The 25,584-nt window shown below is 43.9% G+C and overlaps 2 protein-coding genes across 2 annotated transcripts; one reads left to right on the forward strand and one right to left on the reverse strand.

Annotated features, from left to right (window-relative positions):
- Positions 1-1,409: 1,409 nt before the first annotated feature.
- LOC145410673 (chitinase-3-like protein 1) lies at positions 1,410-9,943 on the forward strand. The gene is made up of 11 exons (XM_080280787.1): positions 1,410-1,478; positions 1,764-1,901; positions 3,558-3,710; positions 3,907-4,038; positions 4,396-4,653; positions 5,177-5,362; positions 6,478-6,609; positions 7,212-7,361; positions 7,941-8,252; positions 8,683-8,853; positions 9,806-9,943. The coding sequence occupies exons 1-11, from the start codon at positions 1,410-1,412 to the stop codon at positions 9,941-9,943; spliced, it is 1,839 nt and encodes a 612-aa protein (XP_080136913.1).
- Positions 9,944-12,120: 2,177 nt separating this feature from the next.
- On the reverse strand, positions 12,121-21,335 carry LOC145410674 (acidic mammalian chitinase-like). The gene is made up of 12 exons (XM_080280788.1): positions 21,248-21,335; positions 19,811-19,953; positions 19,149-19,298; positions 18,151-18,282; positions 17,297-17,442; positions 16,882-16,993; positions 15,900-16,085; positions 14,996-15,127; positions 14,035-14,184; positions 13,091-13,261; positions 12,544-12,714; positions 12,121-12,258 (listed from the first exon to the last, which is right to left on the reverse strand). Exons 1-12 carry the CDS (start codon positions 21,333-21,335, stop codon positions 12,121-12,123), a joined length of 1,719 nt encoding a protein of 572 aa, XP_080136914.1.
- Between the last annotated feature and the right edge of the window lie 4,249 nt (positions 21,336-25,584).

Genomic DNA, 25,584 nt, shown 5'->3' on the forward strand with positions numbered 1-25,584 from the left:
CCAGGGAGTTCTCTAGAGCTGAATAAAATCGTCAGGTGGCAGAAAGAATACACTACAAAACTACGTCATGGTTCTACGCTCTTTTCACCTTAACTTGAACCACATTTTCGTCCTTTTGCAGGTATTTCACGTAGCTCAGTGGCAGAGAGGAAAAAAAAAACAATGCTGTGGTTCTACGTCCTGCCCATAGCACTTCCTCGTGACTTGCATCATGCTCTTGTGTTAGTTACAACAAACCAGCATTCAGAATGGAGAGACTGCAATTTTAGGTTAGATTAGAGTAAAAAAGATATACTAGTAGTAGCAGTAGTAGTAGTAGTAGTAATAGAAGTAGTAGCATTAGTAGTAGTCGTAGCTCCAACCCCAGGCTAATCTGACTATGAACCCGGTGAACTGCAGGCTGAAGTTGTCCCTCTCCTGCAGCCCACTTTCCTCCATTCGGGGAACCAGGGAGGGAAGTGAGGAACGTATGTATATCCGGGCAGCTCCACCGCCCAGTTATATCGATACCACCACATGAAGGCGTCCCTCTCCCTCACCACGCCATCGTAGTGAAGCTGTTAAATAACAAACTTTTATCAGAAATTTACCCTCTCATGGTCGGGATAATTCTAGCATGTCTATTCCAGCTGACGCCAGACGATTTTATTCAGCTGAGCGTGAGTCATAGGAGCCTGAGAGTGTTAACCCGATTATATAAGGAGGTTAATTCACTTCACCTCGATTTTTTGTTTGTTTTTTTTACTGTTGCTTCCTCCGGACGGTTTTATTCGTTTTAGGGAAGATGAGTATGGTGACAGGGTTAATGAAGACTGTGGCTAACCCCTCCAAGACGAAAAGACTCTCCGTGGCAGAATAAAATCGTCTGGAAATAGCACGAATATTACAATACACACACACACACACACACACACACACACACACACACACACACACACACACACACACACACACACATACCTGCTCTTGTTCACAGGCACTACCAAGAAATAGCTTTTCCCATGCAGAGAGAGAGAGAGAGAGAGAGAGGAGGGACGTGGGAAGCAGGGAAGCAGAGTGGTGACCGAGGTAGTGAGAGGATGGAAAGAGGGGGGAATGAGAGGGACTGGAGGGTGGTTGAGGGTGAAGAGAAAGTGGAGAGGGGAAGAAAGATGGAGGTAGAGTTAGGGGATAAGGATGGAGAGTAAGAGGAGGGGGAGAGAAAAAGGAAAGATTAAGATGGAGGGAGATATTGAGGGGGATATGGATAGTTGAAGAAAACGAATCAATGATGCCAAGCACAGCGACTCCATTTTATACAAAGCGTGACACATACGTCTCCATTTTAAAGCCTGGCGATAAGGGTGATTATATATAAATGAAAGGAGGACGCACTCCGGCCCTCAGAACAGAAGATGGCGCGATACACTATGCTTCTACTCCTTCCCCTACTTCTACTGGGTATCTCTTGTGTGGGTGCCGAGACAGCGGGAGGTAAGGTTTGAGAATTCCATCTGTAGAATGAACCATACTGTTTTTACCGCAACCTGGTCTAAAATTGCCATCTCCCCACCTTGAATGCTGGGTTGTAACAACAGATACCAGCTGTGTGTTGCCACGCCAGGGTTCCGAACGCAAAGTCTTATATAATCCTTACCGTATACAGTGGATCCTGAATGTGATGATCTTAGGTGTGTGTGTGTGTGTGTGTGTGTGTGTGTGTGTGTGTGTGTGTGTGTGCAGTAACGGTGGTCTATTGAGTGTAACATACATGGACAGAGGAGGTGGTGTGCTACTTCTCCTCGTGGGCGGTATGGAGACCCGGTGATGGCTCCTTCGACGTGGAGGACATCGACCCCTTCCTCTGCACTACCCTCATCTTCGGCTTCACTGGACTCAGCAATGTCACCTGGACCATAGAGGTAAGTATTGTTATTTTTTCTGTTTACAAGAAATTTTCCAAGTTTCTGCAGTTCAGAGTATATATGTTTTTGTTTTTTTTGTTTTTTTTACCCCTCACCATGACGTCCTCTTCCACTTCTGCTTTTATCTTTGCTTCCCATACTGGCTTCATCAGTGTCACGCAGACCAGAGGAAATTTTTTGTGTGCATCCCTCACAGCTTCAACAACGGTACATATCCCTCAGTGGTAATTATCGCCCGCCTTTAGTAAGACGGAACGATAATGTTTTTGCCTGTGTGTGTGTGTGTGTGTGTGTGTGTGTGTGTGTGTGTGTGTGTGTGTGTGTGTGTGTGTGTGTGTGTGTGTGTGTGTGTGTGTATCTGTTCCCTACATATCTCGAAAAATTGAGGACGAATTTTCACCAAATCTTCAGGATATAGCAATTATTGTGGATGTGCAAAAGCCTATTACTTTTGGTGAGGATCTGATCAAAGGCGACCGAATGCCAGCCCTTTGTTTCATTTTATTTTAATATGGATTGGTTCTTTGTGAAACACGGTGACTGAATTCCGTAAAGTTTTGCAAATTTTCTTCACATTTGGTTTGTAAGTAGCCTGTAACTTGGCCAACAGCATATTCTGGATGGCGATTAGCATTCGGCTCCCGAATGCATTTGTTTCATTTTTGGTATTTTCTTGCTCTACCCAGGACTCTGCGGTCCGTGGAGATAATTTTTCTTTGTTACATCCCTTACTATACACATCAATGCAACGTTCTGTGGATTTTTTTTTTTTTTTTTTTACATCCTTCACTGGACTCAACAATGTCACGTGACCCATAGACAATTTTTTTTCCCCAAACTATAGTTTATCCCTTGGAGGCTGCTGACGAACCTTGACGAATGTTGATTGTGCATTACTAAGTTTCTTTGCCACGCACAATGACGTTTTAATTTTTTTCGTTTTCAATTATTCTGTTGTCGTTCTATTCTTGGAATTTCAATGGTAAAAACCTTTTCAAGGTCGAGACAACTCTACATATAATTTTCCTTATTACAAGTAACACAAGGCGATTTTAATCAGCTGAGAAAGAGTCATAGGAGCCTGAACATCTGGATGTGAAGTAAGGGTAAGTTGCGATTGCCACATCACCGTGGGTGACGTAAGCGGCAACCTTAATCTATTCTTATATCAGCCATCTTGCTTCCTTCCCATGGACTGAAGAAAATGATAACAGATGGTGGACTCACGGTATCCCGGTAATTACAGCTGTTAGTAAAAATGGTGTTGATGATACTACTGCGTAATGATGGTGAACATAATAATGATGATGATGATGATGATGATGATGATACTACTGCTACTACTACTACTACTACTACTACTACTACTACTACTACTACTAATAATAATAATAAAAAGTTACAATGACAACAACAATAACAACATTATTATTATTATCCAGATCCCTTTTGTATAGAGAAATGTTAAAGTGAAGAGTACTCCAAATACAGTTTTCGTGCTATGGCACTAAGAAAATAAAATGATACATACAGGTAGCTGGTGAATGTGTTTACCGAACTCCAGACTCACAGGTACTTTATCTAGCTGTTTATCTATCTATCTATCTATCTGTCTGTCAATCACTACCACGCGTACTGTTATCTTCGCTACAGGTACTGGACCCATGGAACGAGCTGTGTCCAGAAGAACCTGGCGGCAACAATTGTGCCTTCCAGAGATTCGTGGCCCTGAAGGAGACCAACCCAGACCTGACCATAATGGTGGCGGTGGGCGGCTGGCGAGAAGGATCCACTGACTACTCTGAGGTGGGTGGGAGACAAAGAGAGGGGGGGATATGTGGGTGGGGGGAGGTGGGGAGGGAGAAGGCAAGCACAGAGAGGAGAGGGGGTGGAGAGGAAGGAGGCAAGGATAGAAAGGAGAGGGGATAAGCAGGGAGGAGGCATATATAGAGAGATAGACTTACCAGCAACACTATCCACGCTCTGGCTCTCGCATTGACAGATGGCTCGCGACCCAGAAAAGAGACAGACCTTCATCAACAGCACCGTCGACCTGATCCTGACGCAAGGGTTCGAAGGCTTAGATATGGACTGGGAGTATCCGGCCAGCAGAGGGGGAATACCCGAGGATAAGGTAGGTCACATTTGGAGTGTATTAGTTTTTTGTCCTCATATCTATCTATCTATCAATCTCTCTATCTGTCTGTCTGTCTATCTATCTATCTGTATCTGGTATCCCTTAATTTTTTGTACTGCTAGGAGCGTAGGGGGCCAGGGCTAGTCTAATCAATCAGGACATTTAAGACAAGGTGACCCTATATTTCTAAGTCCCCTTGAAGATTATTTTAGTAACATCCCCTCCTTAGTGATCCGTATTGCACATTACACTGAAACGTTTGACAAGACTAGAGTTTTCCATTATGACTTACTATTCATTATTCTCTCTCTCTCTCTCTCTCTCTCTCTCTCTCTCTCCCCTGGTGGTGCACAGGAGAACTACATAACTCTACTGACGGAGCTGAGGGAGGAGTTTGACAAGTACGACCCCCCGCTGAAGCTCACCTCCGCCATGCCAGCCGGAAAGCCAACCATTGACGACGGGTACGACATTCCCAGGCTGATCCCGCTGTTTGACAAGTGGCACGTTATGGCCTACGACTACCACGGCGCCTGGGACAACTACACCCACCACAACGCACCGCTGTGTGGATATTACCTCGATCACGGACAGGATATTTACTTTAATGTGGTTAGTAGATCATTATTTCTCTCTCTCTCTCTCTCTCTCTCTCTTTTGGTTGTGATGTAGCGGGTAGAAGCCTATTTTTCGTCATGCCTGGAGACAAGACGTGGCTGTGTGTTGTTCGGTTACCTAACATTAATAACCACCATATTTTCTCCATTTCTGGTCCTAAATACGTATCCAACTCACGTAGCTAACAGTGTATTTACCTTTTTCTCTTGACCGACACGGAGAGTAGTTCACGGCAGAGTATTACCTTCGTCGAGCCCAAGGGCAAGACGTTTGCTGGGTGTTGCTCAGTTGCCAATTATTAATATCCTTACATTCACGATTTTTCTAGAGTCCTAAATACTTGTCTAAAGTACCTATCCAACAATTTATTTCTCTATTTCTCTTGGTTGATATGGAGAGTAGAATTTCGCGGCAGCATTAAAATCATTCTTTTCACTCTCTAGTCCTAAAAAAATATATCTAAATTACCGACCTAACTTTATTTTTCTCTACCTCTCTTGACCGACACGGGGAGTAGAAGTTTACGACGGATTACTACATCTCCTTCGGCGTGCCCAAGGACAAGATGGTGATAGGTCTTGCCGCCTACGGACGCTGTTGGACCCTGGACGATACTGAAGACCACGGCATGCTGGCTGATGCGTATGAGCCTGGCACTGCAGGACCCTATATACGAATCCCGGGTACAATGGGAGGCAATGAAGTATGTCGCCAGCTCTAATGTAATCTGATTTGACCTAACCTAACCTAACTAAACCTAACCTAACATAACCCAACCTAACCTAACCTAACCCAACCTAACCTAACCTAACCCAAGTTAACCTAACCTAACCTAACCCAAGTTAACCTAACCTAACCCAAGTTAACCTAACCTAACCCAACCTAACCTAACCTAACCCAACCCAACCTAACTTAACCTAACCCAACCTATACTAACCAAACCTAACCTAACCTAACCAGCCCATATCAAACCAATCAAGCTAAACAACCAGATCTAACTTTAACCTTAAGGTAATGCAATCAAACCGGTTCTACCCTAACTTAACCAAATCATGCTATCAAACTATGCATAGCCAAACCTAACCTAAACTAACTAAAATATAGCCAAACCTGTTCCGACCTAACTACCCTAAACTAGTCAAACTAAGCACGAATAAACTTGACCTGAACTAACTTAGCACAGCAAAACTTTTCTAAGCCAGCCTATCCTAACCTAATGAAGTTAGACCAAATCAAGCCTAACCCAAGTTCACCTACCTAACCAATCCTAATCTACCGTAAACCTAACCTTTAAACAATACTGAACCTAACCTAACCTAACCTTTAATCATCACATAATCTAATCTAATGTAACCGAAATTAACCAATCCGCACTTTGTCTCTTCCTTATTATCCTTCGTTAGTTCTTTTGCATCCTCACCTCACCCACAGTCTCACTGATCACCCTAATAATTTAACCAGTTTCCTTAATTAATCGCGCACTTATTAAATACAGTCTTACAAATTAACCATCATCAAAGGTGAATCAATCTCACAAATTATCCACAGTCTATTGATCATTTATTCTCATAGTATGACACCCTCAGGGCCGGATCCATTTCTTCCCCTGGCCCCCTCCTTCCTTCCAACTCATCGTTGCAAACTCTCACACCCATTCTGTCTTTACGGCCATAATGATAGATATGCTACAAACATGCATACAGACTTTCCTTAACAGTCCCATTTCCATTGATATCATTCTTGATTTTTTTAATACTCATGCCATTACAAAGTCTCTCTCTCTCTTTCTCTCTCTCTCTCTCTCTGTCATCCACGCAGATCTGTGAGCGGCTGCTTGAAGACGACACATGCGAGGTGGTACATGACCCGAACCTGTTTGAACCGTACTTCTGGTGCAGCAGCGACAAGATATGGTGCGGGTATGACGACCAGGATTCAATCTATCTCAAGGTTGGTGGGAGCAGGTGGGGTTAGTACCTTCAATATGACGATTTGTGTTGTGTTATGAATATTTTTTTTCAACTCTGGGGAGACTTTTGAACTAGAGAGAATGGATTTAGCATTCATGAACCCCTTTTTTACTAAGAGACTCTTTTTAACTAACCAACATGATAGGGTAACAAGAGTTAAAAAAAAAAAAAAAAAAAAAAAGAAAGACGTCCTTGAATTGACGGGGTTAAGTTAAGGAAGAGAGTTGCTGACCGGAAGGATACGATATCGATGCCAGGTGAGGGTGGAGACAAAGTGGGAACTGCTGGACCTCAGGGAATGCGCTACCAATAACCGAGGTGACTCAGCTGGCTGACGAAATCCGTCTAAGTGCTGTCACACGATGGATTAGAAAGCTGAAATAGCACTATTCCTGTAGGGTCCGGCAAAACAACCATAATCTCATTCGTTAATCACAGTTTCACTAATCAACCACAGTCTCACAAATTAACCACAGACTCACAAATTTACTTCAGAGTCACAATTTTTCCAGTCACGCATATTAACAAGTCTGACATATCAACCACTGTCTCACAGACTAACCCCGAGTCTCCTCTATCCAGGCACGTTTCGCCAAGAACATGGGTCTGGCAGGGGTGATGATTTGGACGATAGACACGGACGACTTCAAGCCTCTGTGCTACACCGAGTCCTTCCAACTCATCAAGACGGCTAAGAAGGCGTTGGAGGAGCCTGCTGACGGGGAGATCGTGGTGAGTTGTCTTTTGATAATGAGTATTCCTTAATATCTGACGTAATGAGACCGTCCGTAGATCTTAACCATATGTGACTAGTTTGACTAGTTTGCAAGGTTTTTTATATGAGACGCAGCATTGCCCTTGTCTGCAAGTGAGCTACATAAAGTAAACTGTAAAAGGACGAAAACCTGGTCCAAGTTATATGAAAGAAATACCACATATTACCTTTCTTCTCATCGTTCAGCGTGTACTGAACAACGATGAGGACAACACACAACCTTGTCTCACGCCAACACTGAACTTGAACCATTCACTTAGATGCCCAACTATCCATATGCACGTTTCACGACCTTCGTAAGAGATGTTTACGGCACTCACCAATTTACCATCTACACCATACATACGCAAACCCTTTCACTGTCCTTCTCTGTTTACCTATCTTACGCTTTTCCCAGATCCAGAAATGCCATAAATACAGAGAAACACGCGACTTTAGTATTCCCAACACTGGTGGAAGAAAAAAAAAAGGGGGGGGGGAGCAACAGACATATCACTGACAGGAGTTCAGTACATCCCTCCATTTTGCCATCCTAGGATTGTCCCCCATTCGTATACTACACCACCACCGAGGAACCCACCACCACTGAGGAACCAACCACGCCCGTACCCACCACGCCCGAACCGACCACGCCCGAACCGACCACGCCCGAACCGACCACGCCCGAACCGACCACGCCCGAACCGACAACGCCCTCACCCACCACGACCGAACCCACCACACAAAAAACGACCACGCCGAAGCCCACAACACCTTCTGGGCCTTCTACCACCTGGGACCCCAGCACGGCGCCAGATTGTACTGGACTGGAGGATGGCACCACCTTCGCCCATGCCGACTGTAATAAGGTGAGAGAGAGAGAGAGAGAGAGAGAGAGAGAGAGGGGTGGGTAAGTGTATGAGGAAGGGTGCATGAGACAGGTGGCCAGCGTAAGATATACAAGACGTCATGTTAGTGAGGGACTTAATTTCTTACATCAGAGAACGTGTGTGTGTGTGTGTGTGTGTGTGTGTGTGTGTGTGTGTGTGTGTGTGTGTGTGTGTGTGTGTGTGCGCGCGCGCGCGCGCGCGTGTGAGTCAGCTTCAAACAACTACAGTACGAGTTCGAGTACAGTAAGCAAGGAGGCTGGTTCATAACACACATCTAAGGCTCATCGAATTTCCTGCAACCATGACTCAAGGGAGCGGCCCGTTTCTACCAAGCAAAAACAAACCAGCTATACTGTAGATGTGACTTTTTTTTTTCTTGCTAAACATGTTCGTTCCCCGTTTGTTCCAGTACTGGGTGTGCATAAACGAACACGGTGTACTGGAGGTCTGTGCGCCGGGTACTCTGTGGGACGTGACGCAAGATATCTGCAACTGGGAGGACGAGGTAGACACTAGCAATTGCAACGTGTGGGATTGCATGGTGGACAACACGTACTACCCACATCCAGACTGCGACAAGGTAATATTTTCTTCTTTTTCTGTATTAATCTTTGGAGTCTGATGAATAAAAAAATCAAAAAAATCTGGCAGTCGTATAATAAAACTCCATGCCATTCTTGAAGATTTTATGATCACCAACAAATGACAGATACTCTCCACACCCAGCCTGAGACAGGGTGTTTTTTATCCTTACCCCTCTCATGATTACGACACCTCTAGTAGGCTAATCTATTCCAGATAACACCAGACGATTTTATTCAGCTGAAAGTGTCATAGGACATTGAGTGTTAAGATTTAGAGCAGAATAAAATCGTCTAAAGGAGTCATTGAGGTGAGTGATGGGTTTTGCACCACACTATCACAAACTCAGACAATCCTTCATATGTAACCTTAAACAAAAGACCACTGGGAGTGACCTGTTGAAGTGATCGGTTTCCTACAGTCCGTTGAGTTTACAACTACCCTAGCCTGGGCTTGCAACAACAACAACAACAACAACCACTACTACTACTACTATAACTGCTGCTGCTGCTGCTACTACTACTACAGTACCATTAGTAACATAACACAGTTGTCGACTGCATAGTTAACAGGAGCCATAGCGCGTTTACCCTAACCTGACAGAGATCCCCCAAAACTTCCACCTAATTTGATGGCCCAATGTAGTCAGACTAGAAGGATGATCTGACTAGTATGCAAGGACACATGTCTGCCTCATAAGTAAGGTTCACTGCATTTCACGTAACCACAACTTAGTAATCAGGCTGTGAGAGTGGCCAGTTCCCTCAGATGAAAACAGACCAGACTATTCCCACACCTCGACTGTGGCAAGGTAATAGCTGATTTTTGCTCCGTAGAAAACCCTAAACTATTCCTGAGAAAAGTAAAATTCCCCCGGTGTTAGGCAGAGTAGTTTAGATATCTGATGTTGAACTAATACTAATACCTGTGCCATCCCTTTTCCCCTATAGTACGTATGGTGTTGGGCTGGATCACCTCACATCGAGACCTGCGCTGACTGTACTTTCTGGAGCCAGCCTGACTTAGACTGCATGGACCCTACCAACGTTGATACCTCAGACTGTACCATCCCGGACTACTGCCACTAAAATCATCCCTCACCTGCTACACCGTCTTAGGGTTGTAGAGGAGTCATCACTTGGACACTATAACTCCTAAAACGCACTGAGAACTCTCCACAGTCTCCACTGGCTTATCTACCTGCCAGTGAATCAGTTCTCCCCTGCTGCACTATCTCAGGATTGTAGAAAAGTAATTTCTTGGTTACAGTAACTTCTAAAATGCACTCTTAGCTTTCAGTTGTCCCCAGTGTCATTATCTACCAACCACAGTAGCTCCTAAAACGCACTCTGAGCTCCCCATTGTCTCCAGTCTTTATATACCAACCACACTAACTTCTACAATGCACTCTGAACTTTCATTAGTCTGCCTTGCCTTTATCTAACATCACACTAACTCCTACAACGCACTGAACTTTTCACAATCACCACTGTTGGCCTGTCAGTTTTCTGTTAATAACCATTGCAATAACTCCTAAGACATGTTCTGTACTGCATTTCTGTTGTTTTTTTGTTAACAACCAATGCCATAACGCTTTAAAATAAATTTTGTACTGTAGGTCTGTCATTTCTTTTACTTGCACTTGTTATCCTCTTCCACCATCTTCCGCCAGTAGAAATGCAATGTCTTAGTAACGATTATTTCTGAAACCCTCACTAGAATTTTACTAACCCACAAGAGCCATTTCAAATCCTGAGACCCATTATGTACTGTTATATATCTTTTTTTTTTTTTTTTTTTTTTTTTTTTTAAAGAATTGGGTCACTCGCAACTTGAATGCTGAATTGCGACTGCGTGAAATTCAGCGAATCTTAGCTATGAAGTAGGAATGAGTCTCCATGGTGGCCAGTCAAACGTATCCTCCAAACTGACATACCCCTGGCCATTAACTGAGCTGAAAGGGGATACGGGTCACTCTGTCAGCTGAAAATAAATCTATTATTGTGACCCCTGCTGTTCTGATTCACCAATAGATCACGAGAGTGTGGGTGTATGAGAGTGAGAAGGTCAGCAGAAAGTCGGCATAAAACACATAAGACGTCATGCTACTGAAGGCATTTGCCCCCTGAATCAGATGACATATACATCACGAAAGGAACATTGCAATTCGTTGTTTTGAGAGATTCAACCAAGACTGCCATCAAGAATATACATACAGTTATTATTACTATTCTTGTGGCCCCAGGCTCATCTGACCGTGAACCCGTGGACTGCAGGTTGGCTTTTATTGGCTTCATACGATAAAGGCTTTGTTTTCGCCTGACGGAACTGGGCCACTCCCAAACTCGAAAGGAATTCAGTGGGTCTTTGTTATGAGGTAGGGATGAGTCTCCTTGGCTACTTGTCAGATTTTCCAGCTTGACATCATTTATCTATGAAGTGAGCTGAAAGGGGTCACCAATGTTTTTCTTCGGGTACAAAACAAATGCATTTCAGGACAACAACGCGCAGAACCAACAGAGGTGATGTGGAGCAAGTGGAGTCATCTTAGCTACTTACACTGGCTTCATACTTTAATCGATTTTGTGGTTACATGAAATTCAATAAGCTTTAATTATGAGGTATCAATGAATCTCTTTGACTGCTTGTTAAATCAAGCCGTCGTTCCAACTATACTTGGCCATCAATCGAGCTGAAAGGAGTTGAGGATTTTAATCAAATATGAGTGAGTAGGCAATAGTACAACAAAGCGCAGAATCAGCAGAGATAACGTCACGCAAATCGTACCACTGTGGCGCTGGAAGTAGGTTAAGTAGTAGTAGTAGAGGTAGTACTAGTTGTGATGATACTGATGATAGTACTATTACTACTATACTACTAAGACGAATGAAATTGTTTAAAACTGCTGGTAGCCAGAAGAAACACTAAACAGACATCGTCGTGAGGGAGTTACTAACATACAGTGGGGCAAGGCAGAAGTAGAAGGAAATGTGTTTAAGATTCCTCTGCATAGCGTTTGTACGAGAAAACTGTTTCGTGATATGGTTTATGAAAGTACTGTGAGTTAGCGTTTATTGCACTGTTATTTATTTATTCATTTATTTTTTTCAACAAGTGAGGGAGACGGCGCAGCAGAGATGTTAGTTGTCAGAGTCGGTTACTGAAAGCAAAGTATATGTGTTTGGGTTTATTGTAGCTTTTATTTATTTATTTACCAAGTTATTTATTTAACAACTCCGAGAGGGTAGAGCAGGGATAGAAGTGCCTATTGGCAGTACTCTGGGATGGTACACTGTGACGTATCAGCCAAACTGGGGTCCACACAGGCATGGTTATCTTGGCTCCAGAAGGTACAGGCAATGCAGGTCTCGATGTGGTAGGTCCCGCCCCAACACCACACGTACTAAGACACAGGTATTATTATCAGTATTAGTATTATATCATCGTCGTCGTCATCATCATCATCATCATCATCCGGCTGGTTATATCGGTGCCACCACATGGAGGTGTCTCTCTTCAGCACTGCAGAAAGGCAAACTTCTACTACTACTACAACTACTACTAATTCTCCTACAACTACTGCTACTACTACTAGTATTACTATTACTACTACTATCATTAATGATATTAATAACAACAATAATAATAATAATAATAATAATAATAATAATAATAATAATAAAATTACCTTATCACAATCCGGGTGTGGATAGTAGGTGTTGTCCACAATGCAGTCCCATAAGTTGCAGTGTTCCGTGTCTACTTCGTCCTCCCAGTTGCAGATGTGCAGGTCAGGGTCCCACAGAGTACCCGGCGAGCAGTGTTCGATCACCGCATATCCTCTGACGCACACCCAGTACTGTTAGGCGTAAGAGTAGTGAAATGCAGTGCTGTGATGCGTAGGAGTAGTGAGATGTAGTGCTGTCATGCGTAAGAGTAGTGAGGCATAGTACAGTAATGCATAAGAGCAGTGAGATGTAGTGCTGTCATGCGTAAGAGCAGTGAGATGTAGTGCTGTCAAGCGTAAGAGCAGTGAGATGTAGTGCTGTCATGCGTAAGAGTAGTGACACACATCCTTTTTTTTTTCTACGAGCGGCCCTGTCCATTTGTCTTTCACTAACGAATTTCAGAAGAGACCTGCTTTACTCCCGCAGACTTTAGGGACTTTAGCGAAGCCGACTATAGCTAATGCATGACCATCCTGTTTAGCCAGTCTCTCTCTCTCTCTCTCTCACCTTGTTACAATCTTCATGGGGGAATGTAGTACCATCAGGCTGGTCAGTACAGTCAGGTCGTCCACTGTTGTCAGAGGTCGTAGTTTCTCGAGGGAACAGTGTGGTCAGATCTGGAGGGGCCACTGTGGTCGTGCGACTTTGAGATGCGGGGGTCGTTGGTGCCGAGCAGTCCTGTGAAAAAATGTATACATGAATAAGTGAACTGATAAATGAGATGAATAAAGTGAATATAAACAAAATCAGAAAATAAAAAGGAATGCAAGAATGTTATCTTCTGCGGCCTTGAAGTCCGGCCTCTTCTCACTAAGTTACGACTGGGTTTATTCTTAGTCTCGTATCTATTCTCACTTAGTTACGGCAGGGATTATGTCTGAGTTGAGAGGCCGAACTTCTAATCTTGCCCTGTGACCTTTGGTGTTGAGTAAGTGTTTTCATAATTGAATCAGTTCATTTCCCGTCCCCCAGCCCTTCCAACAAGTTTGGTTGAAATCGTATCAAAACTTTCTGAATTGCCCTGACCCTTGGCCTATTACCTATAATAACCTCTTTCTGCCAAAACTGATCACCTGTTCCTATGATGATCCTCAATCATTATGCCAAGTTTGACGCAGTTCCATCCTAAAGTACTTCCTTTATCTTTCTATCAAACAGACACAGAAAAACAGACGAACCGGGCTATACACATAACCCCCCAACGCTGCACCTACTGATGTTACAAACAATAAACTGTGTGTGTGTGTGACCTGGCATATCATGAACAGCAATAAACTCACCATCACGTAGCTGTCTGCGGGTTCCTCCAATGCCATTTTCAGTATCTTAATCAGGTAGAAGGACCCCTTTTGACTGATGGAGTGGAAGCTTATTACCAGCATATGGTTACGTCAATGCACTGAAGTTATTTTGTATATAACCGAAAATTGCAGGATCAGCAATAAACTCACCGTTATGTCACCGTCTGCGGGTTCCTCCAATGCCGTCTTCATAATCTTAATCAGGTGGAATGGTCCCTTTTGACAGATGGAGTGGAAGTCGTCTTGATCCAGCGACCACACCGACACCCCCGCCAGGCCCAGGTTCTTCGCATTTCGAGCCTATAGTGGCATCATAACTATTATGTATATATATAGATAGATAGATAGATAGATAGATAGATGGATAGATAGATAGATGATAGATAGATAGATGGATAGATAGATAGATAGATATAATGAGATATACAGATAGAGCATATTAAACTATAGTCCTATACTCTTTTTCGCCTTAATCTTGGCCAGAAATTCGTTCTCTTGCAACTTGCGAGTATTTCGTATATCTCAGTGGCAGAAAAAGACGGTGCTACGGCTCCACACCTTTCCATAGCACTTCTTCGTGACTGGCAACATATTTTATCGTTAATTTTAAAGCTCAGCATTCACGATGGCAAGACGGAAATTTTAGGCCATGGTTGACTTGAAGCAGAAAAATGAGTCATTAAAAGTGACAGTAAGAATGAAAGAAATACAGTTAGAAGAGCGGAGGGAAGACACAAAATGAACAGTAAAGGTGAATGAAAAAGTAGGCAGCATTACATCAAATGAGAGGATGATGGTCACCACCACCTATCACCTCCAAATTAGAGTAAAAAAAGGTATACCACCAGATAATTTCAGACAGCTCAGGAAAGGCTGTCCAATAACAGAGACAGACAAACAGATATATAGACAGACAGACAGATAGATATGTAAGTTGGTAAGTAGGTAGGTAGGTAGGTAGGTAGACAAACTGATTGACACTGACACAGACACAAACACAGATAAACAGATACACAGATAGACAGATACGTTTCATCCTCACTTTCACTGCTCGATACCCATAGATGCAACATCCAACATCACACCCTTCCTTTAATCCTCCCTCACTGACCTTCAAGTAGACTGATGCCTCGTCGTCGAAGCTGCACCAGAGTTTGTCGCTGCTGCACCATAAGTACGGTTCGTTGAGGTTTGGATCGTGGACTACGGTGCACGTGGAGTCGTCTCGCAGCCGCTCACAGATCTGTACCAACGCCAGTTAATGTAGGGACAGCACAGAAAAAATTACTAATAATAAGAGCACTCACAAAATGCAAAAGCTGTGCCCTGCGTTTGGTTTCAAGACTAAAGACACACACACACACACACACACACACACACACACACACACGCACGCATGCACTCACGCGCACGAGCGCGCGCGCGCTGCATGTCGAGCAATACATGACCCACCACGCTCTGAGAGAGCCAGTGTAAAAAAATATACATATCATTCTCCACGGGCTTAAGGATTACCGACTTGAGTGAAAATCCGCCATGTGTTACTATTACCGGTAATTCTGGGTAGCTAAAAGTTCTGGCTGACCCTTCATCGTAGGCCTGCATTAGCTGATGGAGCCTTTATAAGCATTGGCACACATCGAGGGTGCAGCTGTGTTCCTACAAAATATTGTTGATTTGGCTTCATGTGAGAGAACTGCATCATGTCCGCAACTTAAATACTAATTCATGGCTGCATGAAATTGCATAATCCAGTGTTCTACTAAACGACTGACACACAATCTGACCTACACACCTCATGTTTGTCCAGTTTCTCCGGTAATCCAGTCAACAGCCATGTGGGTCTCGGTGCAAAGGACTGATACTATACCAGCAGTCATGGTTGGCCATTTCTCTCTGTAACCCAATATACAGTCAGGAGGGCCCCAGTACTCACCCTGTGGTTGGCCAATTCCTCCGGGAAACCGGTGTAGGGTCCTGGGGCTTCCAGTGCGTATACAGGTACCAGTACTCACCTCATGGTTGGATAGTACTCCCGCCATCCCTGTATATGGACCAGCGGGCCCGGGTGCGTGTGCTGGTGCCAACATGCCGGTGTTGGCAGTGCTATCAAGGGTCCAGCTGCCGCCAAACGACGGGATTCCCATTACTAGCTTCTCTGGCGGAACACCAGCACTCAGGTAGAACAGCGTGGTGTACATCTGTAAGGGTTTACACCAGAGGTCAGATATAGCAGTGTGGAATACACTCGAGGAAAGCGTTGGTAACACTGTGTGGGAAGGGTGAGGTTGTGAGAGAAGGAGGGTTGGGGGAGGTGATGGTTCCCACCCCTGCCCCTTCCATCCCCACCCCTCACACATTTACCAGATAGATGAGTGATGTCTACTGCACTGCTACCACTTGTTTCACATTTACTATTTCGAAGTAATGAGCGAGTGTATAAAACGGAACTTTCCTCCAGTGTACATCTCTAAAGGTACAACGACGTCGCATACATCTGTGGGGGTGTGGCAATGTGGTATACTGTGCATCTGTCAACACCAGACGCCAGGTACTGTGCATCTATGTTCACCTTTGTGATATTGATGTAAAGAGAACACCTACAAGCTGTAGGGGGATTGGAATAAAATTTTTAAAATATTTCCGTTGTATGATTCTAAGCCTACAGAACAATTTTTCAGCCAACTATTTCCTCACGATCTCGATATTGAACGCTTGGTACGAATGAGTGGTTTTGTAATACGGTACTACTGAGGCCAGGAGTAGCTATCCACCCTCCTCTAGCCAACCCTTGTATGGGGCAGAGTCGCATTCACGAGTACCGCAGGTACTGTACCTTCTATGCATTTGTCAAATTAACAGTATAACTCTCCTATGTCATTAGTTCACCGACAGTAGTTCTTATGATAAGTAGCCCCTACATCTCAGACAGACAAGGGGTGACTACATAACCGTCCAACTTCATTGGCGGAGGTAATAAAATTATATAAAACTAACCACATTGAGATAGGCAGCGTCGCTGTAGTCGAGGTAGTAGGAACAGAGCGGGTCGTTGTGGTGAGTTCGGTTCTCCCAGGGGCCGTGGTAGTCGTAGCTCATCACGTGCCATCTGAGCAACAACGAGAAGATTAAGGGCCGTACTCTTGTTGCCTACGGAGATTTCGTAACACTTCCTCATCAGCTGTCTGTTTTAGACAGTACACTTTGATTACCCTCTAGTATGCTACCGGTGTAAACTACGTCCACAGTAAAATGTATATTAATACCACAGAAGAAAAATTTTGGTGTAATGTACTTAAAACATCACGACAAAAACTGCAAAGACGTTTCCTATGCCAACATATCATTAAGACAGAAAATTATTTTTTCAAGTCCCATTATTCTCCATGAATAAGGGCAACACTAATCGAACCTGTTGAAGAGAGGTGCAAGGCTTGGGATGTCATAGCCTTCTTCAATGACGGTCTTGAAGGCTGGTGCTGCCACGGACAGCTGCAGAGGAGGGTCGAACTTGTTGAACTCGGCCCTCATTTCAGTCATCAGTGACACGTAGTTCTCCTGTGTGACACCAGGATATAATGAAGGAGGACAAATACATACTGTGGACAGAAAAGGGCGAGAGAAATGTCACACTGGAAGCAGGGCCGGGTTAAGAGTAGCTTTGGCGCTGGGGCACGGCATCTTGTAAAAGCCCCCCAATAAGCCAAGCACCCGATGTGAGGCAAAAGGCTAGGGGTTCGGGGATATGTGAACACTCCCAGCGGTTGGGTTCACGGCTCTGCTCCGTCCACAAATGAAACTGGTATTTCACAGATCAATATGGAGTCTTTCAGGACAGGTTGAATGAAGAATTCTCCTAAATTTGTGCACTTTTTCTTCCCTCCCCACAGATACCCAATAATCTCAAGCTGTACTTAGCCTACACAGTGCACATAATAGTGTCTGCTCTTCCTTCTTTTTCAGAAGCATGTAATTTCTAAGATCAGTATTCGCCCTGTCTTGTGAGGGCCCTTTTTGTGTGAAAGCCTCAGGGCTGTAGCCCCAGCGCCCACACCCTTCTATCTCCTTTAATCAGGCCCTGATTGAAAGCATCAAGCCAGTCAAAACAAAAGTACAGGTAGCCTACTGAACTCGGCCAATTTCTGTCATCAGAGACATGTACGTTTTCAGTCCGCCGCCAGAACGACAGGAGAATGTTTTGTCTGTATAAAAAGGACGTAATGAGGGGAAAAATGAGACTGGCATTGTTTTGTTTTTCATCCCCACCTTATCCTCTGGCACTCCCCCTCTGAAGGCCGGATATTCCCAGTCGACATCCAGTCCGTCGAATCCATACTTGGTGATCAGGTCGATTGCGCTGCTGATGAAGATCTGACGCTTGGCCCAGTCACTCGACATCTGGTGGTTCACATAATTTACATAAGTAACGTATACGAGTGAAATATTTCATCCAGTGCGCAGAAAAATGACAAAGAAAAAGTGTGAAAAAGCCTCCTGATAACAAGAGTGCACGACCTGATGATGCACCATTGCACACTACACCCTGCATTGGTACCTTATGAGTCAATTAATCAGTCATTAAAAAAAAAAAAACGCCAAAGTCAGCGCTGGACATCATTCGGCATTTTCTTCATATTGTTGCAGGATGGGTTGACTCGACTACCCAACATTCAAATAATGAATCAGTTAGTCGTCAGTTCTGCCTGTGAGAGTGATAGGGTAACAGATATCATCATTCGATAAGTCAGTAATTCGTACTTTTAATGAATAATTCAGTCTATCAGCTCTATATCCAATTAACAAGACAATTAATCCTATATGCAGTCAGTGTATTAATTTGGCAATTTGAATATAATTAACTGATGACAGGCTCACAGCCTTTACTTAAAACAGACGTATTATATACGCTGATTATTGATTTGATATTTATTTCTTGCACAGATGTTAAGTTTCATAGATAAATGGTCTTCTTGTTCTTCTATGGACGTATTCTCATGAACCGTTTCTCCCACAGACCTGTTACTTCATAAACCTATTATTCTCTCCATGGGGAAACACCTATTTCCCACATGAACATATTTTCTCACATGGCATTACTTTACTCATGGGTTAGGTTGGCTAAGGCTGGTTAGGTTAAGTTGCGTTAGTTTAAGTTAGGTTGAAGTATGTTGGGTTGGGTTAGGTTAGATTTGTTTGGGTTGGGTTAGGTTGAGTTAGATTGTTAGGTTAAGTTTAGTAAGGTTAGTTAGAGTTAAGTAATGTACCTGCGAGAAAGCAGTTGCTCCCAAGCCCCATCCACCGACCGACACATGAGTGATGAGGTCCGGGTTGGTTTCCTTGAGCCCCACGAACCGCTGGAAGGCACAGTTGTTCCCGCCATCTTCTGGACACAAGTCGTTAAACGGGTCCAGCACCTGTGACGGAAAATGGTCCTAATTATACCCGTATTTATATCTCCTTTTATACCCGTGTTAATTTCTGTTTAGATGTTTTCTTACCTGTGTAAACCCTGTGATGATATGTGTCTATATCTGTGTATATGCTTCTGTTTATATGCGTGATTATGCTTGCGTTTATCCCTGCTAATGGCTGTTTTTATCTATCTATCTATATATCTATAGCCCGACGCCCTAATCCCGCAAAGGGTGGCCGCAGACAAAACGCCTCCAAGTCGCTCTGTCACCCACCATTTGACTACCCTCCCCCCAACTCACCCCCCCCATATACCTCTCTACTCCATCCCTCCACCTCATCCTCGGTCTTCCCCTCCCTCTCCCTCCCTCCACCTCACCTACATACACCCTCGCTGTGTTTACTGCATATTGGTGTTTATACATTACTTTACACCTGTCCTTATACCTGTGATTATATCTATGATTATTTAATACCAGCGGTTATGTCTGTATGTTTATCTGTCTTTACTCACCTCAACAGTCCAGGTCTCGTTGTTGATGCCGATGAACCCGTATATGATGGTGGAGCAGAGGAAGGGGTCGATGTTCTCCACGTCGAAGGAGCCGATACCGGGGCGATACAACGACCACGACGTGAAGTAGCACACTACCTCCTCTGTCGGTACAGTGGCAAGGATATGCATCAAGGAACCATCAGACTGTGCAACACCTGCGCCCTACACTGGTCTAGGAGCCGAACATTTGACTTTGTCCTGTCACCTTCACTGACTGTTCCCAAAATCGAATTACTTCAATTTTACCTGGCCCTCAGCCCTTTCACCAAGTTTGATTCAAACCGGTTGAAGCCTATTGGAGTTGACCTTGTCCTGTGACCTTGCCATTTGATCTGTAGTTCTCAAAATCGAATCTTTTTATCCTTGGCTGATCCTTAACTCTCACACCAACCCCGGTTTAAAAAATGGGATCAACACGGTTTGAATAGCACACACACACACACACACACACACACACACACACACACACACACAACTGTTACTAACATAGCAACTTTGTGAACGAATATGACTTCCAATTAGTAGCAAGGTAGCCTAATTTCAGATCTATATGTTTGCTTGCCATGAACATCTTTGAAATATCGTCCGTGGAAAAAAAAAATAATAATAATAATAATTTATGGTGTACTAAAGAGGCAAAACTTCGGCAGCAGTTTTAGCTACTTCAATCCGATGACGTGTTTTAATTTTATTCTTCCAGTTAACAGATTTGATTTTCTAGGGTAAGCCTCTTGTGGTGAGGGGTTAACGAAATTTATACAGAGCTATACAGATCAGATTTTTTTTTTTTTCCTAAATTGAGAAAAATCGTCTGAAGACTGAACTACAAATGACATCACCGGATTCGAAGGGTTAACAATGACTATACTGTTACTAATTTAGTTTTAGGCCAAGTTTGCTTAAAAACAATTTACCAGTTACTCAAAAAATAACAAATGTTGAATTGCAAAGCATTACTTCCCATTTTACATTAAACACAATATTTAAAGATCCTTGGAATATCGTGCAAAAGTTTCAAATTCCAATGGCAAAAGCCTGAAGTTCTAAACGAGGAACATATGAGTGTATCATGGAATTTTATCAGAAATATTATGATGGCATTTATTTTCATACCCGCATCATCCACAGCTGCCTACCTAAATCATCCGCTTTCAGGTGCTGCAGGCGAATGATTAGTCGGTAGGTTAGATTGGCTTAGGTACTGTTAGTACGGGAACTCATCTCTACTGGACACAGGTTAGGTTAGATTAAGATAGGTTAGGCTTCACCTCGTACGGGAACAGGACATGTTATGTTGTTTTACATTACGTTAAGCCAATTTGTAGACTCACCACGTGTGTTTACAGGATAAGATCATTATGTTGCTTTATGGCATGCTATAGTATGTGTACTCACCTCCGATGGGCACAGCGGCCACATTAAGGGCAGGGAGTAAGAACCCCGGCAGCAGCAGCAGCGGAAGAACACACAGTGGCTGCTTCATGGTGTAGCCTATTCTGAACACCACCATCTGACCTTGGTTGCTTTATATTGCACGCTGTCACTTCACACGCCAACCATATCAACACATTTAAGTAAACAGATTACAGTATATATTCTGACCCTGAATAAATTAATGAATTTATAATATACCTTGTTTTAAAATAAATGAAAGTAGCGAGGGGTCTCTTCAATGTCAGCCCATAAGCTCTGTCCTTATTAAGACTACACAGGAATTAGAGCTGTGAGGCGGGCAACCTCCCTTGCCATAGTGTTGGAAAACATAAAGGTGGCTTCACTCTGCATAATGACGCAGTAAGATCGTTGTCAGGTGGTCTCCTCGCGGTATGGAAGGACGATATGTGTCACTCTGTGTTCTCTGACTCAGTAGGGTGGCAGCAGGGTGTCGTAGCCCAATATGTTGGACAAAAGAGAACGAGTATACTTATCACTGCGATCCCATACGGCAGGATTCTTTGGTCTAACGTGGCATTTCAATCTGTACCAGCTGGCAGGGATCGCTGCAGGTGTCTTTAGCCAGGCATGTAATGGTATAGGAGGAAGAGGCTGTCACTGTGTTCCTCCACAGTGTCGTCTGCCTCTCCTAACGTGCCTGCCAGTTTTTCTTTTCTCCTTTTTTTTTTACTTTTACAATATATTCACTCCTGCTACTTCAATCGTGAATTGTTTAGCAACTAAAGTAGTAAAGTATAAACAAACAGTCTTATACACAAATTAAGGCCTCATGTTAAGTGACACAGGCGACTTCAAAACATCTAGGCTATATGTTTGCCTGTTACACCTTACCATTCTCTTGCGTGTTACGAGGTATTCATATCAAACTGGTATTGATATAGTTTGCAGACTTCCAAGAGGATAGTGATGTGCTATGTGCAGAATATATCGCTAAGGACGTGGTGCTGCAAAATGAGCATGTGTGTGGATAACTTCGTTTGTGGGATCCTGCCGAAAATGTCTGTATGACCAGTTTCGAAAGGAATTCTGTTGGTTGCGTGCCTGTTTCTGGATCCCACCTACTGCACTGAAGTAGGAAGACGACGATGAAGAAGATGAAGGAGAAGTGTTTCAAAGAATAGATGGATAACGTGCTCAGTGCTAGAGGGCAAAGTCACTGTTTGGTCACAGTGACAACAAACAACATCTCAGAGACTAAGCACAAGCATGATGAAGTGTGGGGTGTGGGGACGGGGGTGGGGGAGGTTGCTGGATTGACGGTAAGGGTGTGTACGTGAAGGGTAGAAGTGAGGGGGTGGGAGTGGGGGAGGTTGCTGGGGTAAGGATGGGGATGTAATAGTTAGGAGTGGCGGTAAGAGATGGGCTGTGAGAGTATAAAAGTGTACAAAGGAATGCAGACAGCAGCACAACAATTGGTCATCTCGAGGCTGTTTTAGATTAGACTATGGTATCTTCACGGGGCAGTTGACTCTGTTCATCAGTGGGTTAATAAAAAACGTAGATGCAAGGGTAGCCTACAAGGAAGAGGGGTGCGTTTAAGGGATGCAGGGAAGGGGAGACTGGGCAGTAAACGAAGTGTGGTTGTTTGCTGATGATACAGCATTAGTTGTGGACAGAAAGTAAACTTCAGCAGTCAGTGCAGTACATGAAGTTGGAAGAGTTTGAGATGAACAGGCGGGGCAGAATGTTCTGAGAATTACTCTAAAATGTGGAAAATTTAAAGGGAGATAAGTACTTTAAGTATCTGTTACTGGAAATAACAGCAGATGGAACTCAGGGACACGAAAGCAGTCATAGAACAGGAGAGCGGCAAAGGTATAAGGCTTGTTAAGTCTGTGGAAGGAAAGACCAATGTCCGTTCAGGCGAAGACTGGTGTGTATGAAGACAAAGTGATGCCGACAATATTGTACGGATGTGAGGCATGGGTCTCGAATGCTAGGGACCGAAAAATGGTGGAGGTCCTTGAAGTGAAGTGGGGTGGAAACAGTTTAACAGGGTATAGAATGACACTGTAAGAGAGGGGTGTGGGAACAGACGTAGTGCAATGGAAAACGACAGACCGGGGAATCCCAAATTGTTCTGGCTATATGGAGAGAATGGATGATGAATGATAATACATATATAAATACCGGTATATATATATATATTTTTTTTCCCTCGTCCTTTAGTGGGTGACAGGGAATGTATTACAAAATATTCCATGATTCTAAGCTAAGGATAGCAAAGAATGAAAAGCTGAGTGTTGGAATGAGGGATGTGGGGTGAGGAGTTAGGATGAGAATGTGGGGTGGGTGTAAGGAGTGATGATGTGAGGAATGAGGGAGGATGAGGATGTGACGTGCACGTAGTTATCTGAATCAGCTGTGAGTTCCCCCAGTTATCATTCTGAAAGCGACAAATGGGAATTTTGGAGGGAAAAATACTGATATGAGAGAGAGACAGACAGACAGACAGACAGACAGAGTGAGAGAATATTTTGTGTGTGTGTGTGTGTGTGTGTAAATAAGGTCACCATACAATCTACGAATAGCACAATAATATTAGTATAACACACGCAGTGGTGGTAGTAAGCGTGATTTTATTTACAAAACTGGTAGTGGTGATTGTGCTGACTGTTGTAATGGTGGTGATCGTGATTAGTGCTGATTGTAGTGACTGTGGTTACTGATAGTGATGGTGGTGGTGATCGTGGTGGTTATGGTGATGTGGTGGCTGGTGGTGATCTGGGTGGTGATTGCAGTGGCGTGGTGACTGTGGTGACTATTGTTGATTGCGATGGTCCATGGTGACTGGAAGAGTAGTTGCTGTGGTGAGTGAGCGTGATTGAGGCAGTTAGTGGTGACTGCGGTGACTATGGTGGTGATTGTTGTGGTTGGTTGTGATTATAATGACTGTGGTGGTTAGTATTGATTGTGGTGGTGATTGTGGTGAGGGCGGACGTATGCAACATCCTGTAACCAATCCCTAATCTAGTTACACCCATTTTTTTACTATCCTGCTCTCAGTCCCCACCCTTACCCCACTCATCCACACCCACACTGTCCACCCACACTCACACCTACCCAGTCCCAGCCATCCCAGCCATTATCATCCCTAACCATCTCACCCACTACTACACCCACCAACATCCACCTCACCCACCTCCATCTCACTCATCCCCATTCATTCTCACCCGCCCCACCCATTCCCACCCCCACCCACTCCCACCTACTGTATATCTGCCCTCCCTTATCCTCTCCCACTCCCTACTCACCCCCACCCATTCCACCCTTACCCTCCTATGGTCTATGCTTAACCAAAAGACAGATTCTGTATTGTTTTTACTACAAATTGGCCTACGGTAAAACTGTCACACCTCCATCTTGAATGCTGAGCTGTAACAATAGATCAACAGCAGAACATTGTGCTAGTTATAAAGAAGTGCTATGGAAAGGAGGTATGGTTGAAGCATTTTCTCATACTGCCACTGAGCTACGTGAAATAAGTTGCAGAAGGATGAATATCTGGTACTACTGACAGGACGAGGAGCTGATGCATTATCAGATTCGGCCATTGAGCTACGTGAAAAAAGCTGCAAAAGGATGAATCTCTGCGCCAAGTAAAGGTGAACGAACTATAGCCATGCAAACTAATCAAAGTCTATAGCTAGTTTACTTTCGCCTGAGGGAACTGGGCCATTTTCACAGCTTGAATATTAAGTCGTGGATGCATGAAATTCGATGAGCCTCTGTTACGTGGTGGGAATGAGTCTCCTTGGTTACCAGTCAAATTTTATCCTCATTTCTGACTCCACTTGTCCATCAAATGAGGTGGGTGTTGCTGTCAGTTGAAAATAAACCAACAATAATAACAAATGCTGATTAACTACACAGTACTCTTTTTTACTCCTCTTGGCCCAGATGTCCTCTTGCAGACTATTTTACCTAACTCATTGGATGAAAAAGACAGTATATGATGCGGCTCTACATCCTTTCCACAGCACCTCTCTGCGACTAGCGTCATATTCTGGAGTTCACTCATCGTTACAACTAAGCACTGAATGAGGAGAGAGGGCAGTTTTAGGCAAGGGTAAACAGAATATAACTGGTGTACCTTTGCCTGCCACAGATAATGAGAGAGAGAGAGAGAGAGAGAGAGAGAGAGAGGTGGTGGTGGTGGATATGTGTGTGTGTGTGTGTGTGTGTGTGTGTGTGTGTGTGTGTGTGTGTGTGTGTGTGTGATGAAGCGTAACGGTCACTGCCTTCACGAGTCGTTCACACCGTCACAACAACAATAA

This window comes from Coenobita brevimanus, chromosome 86 (assembly GCF_032717465.1).
Source record: "Coenobita brevimanus isolate Jiangsu-jjx chromosome 86, ASM3271746v2, whole genome shotgun sequence".
Classification (NCBI taxonomy): domain Eukaryota; kingdom Metazoa; phylum Arthropoda; class Malacostraca; order Decapoda; family Coenobitidae; genus Coenobita; species Coenobita brevimanus.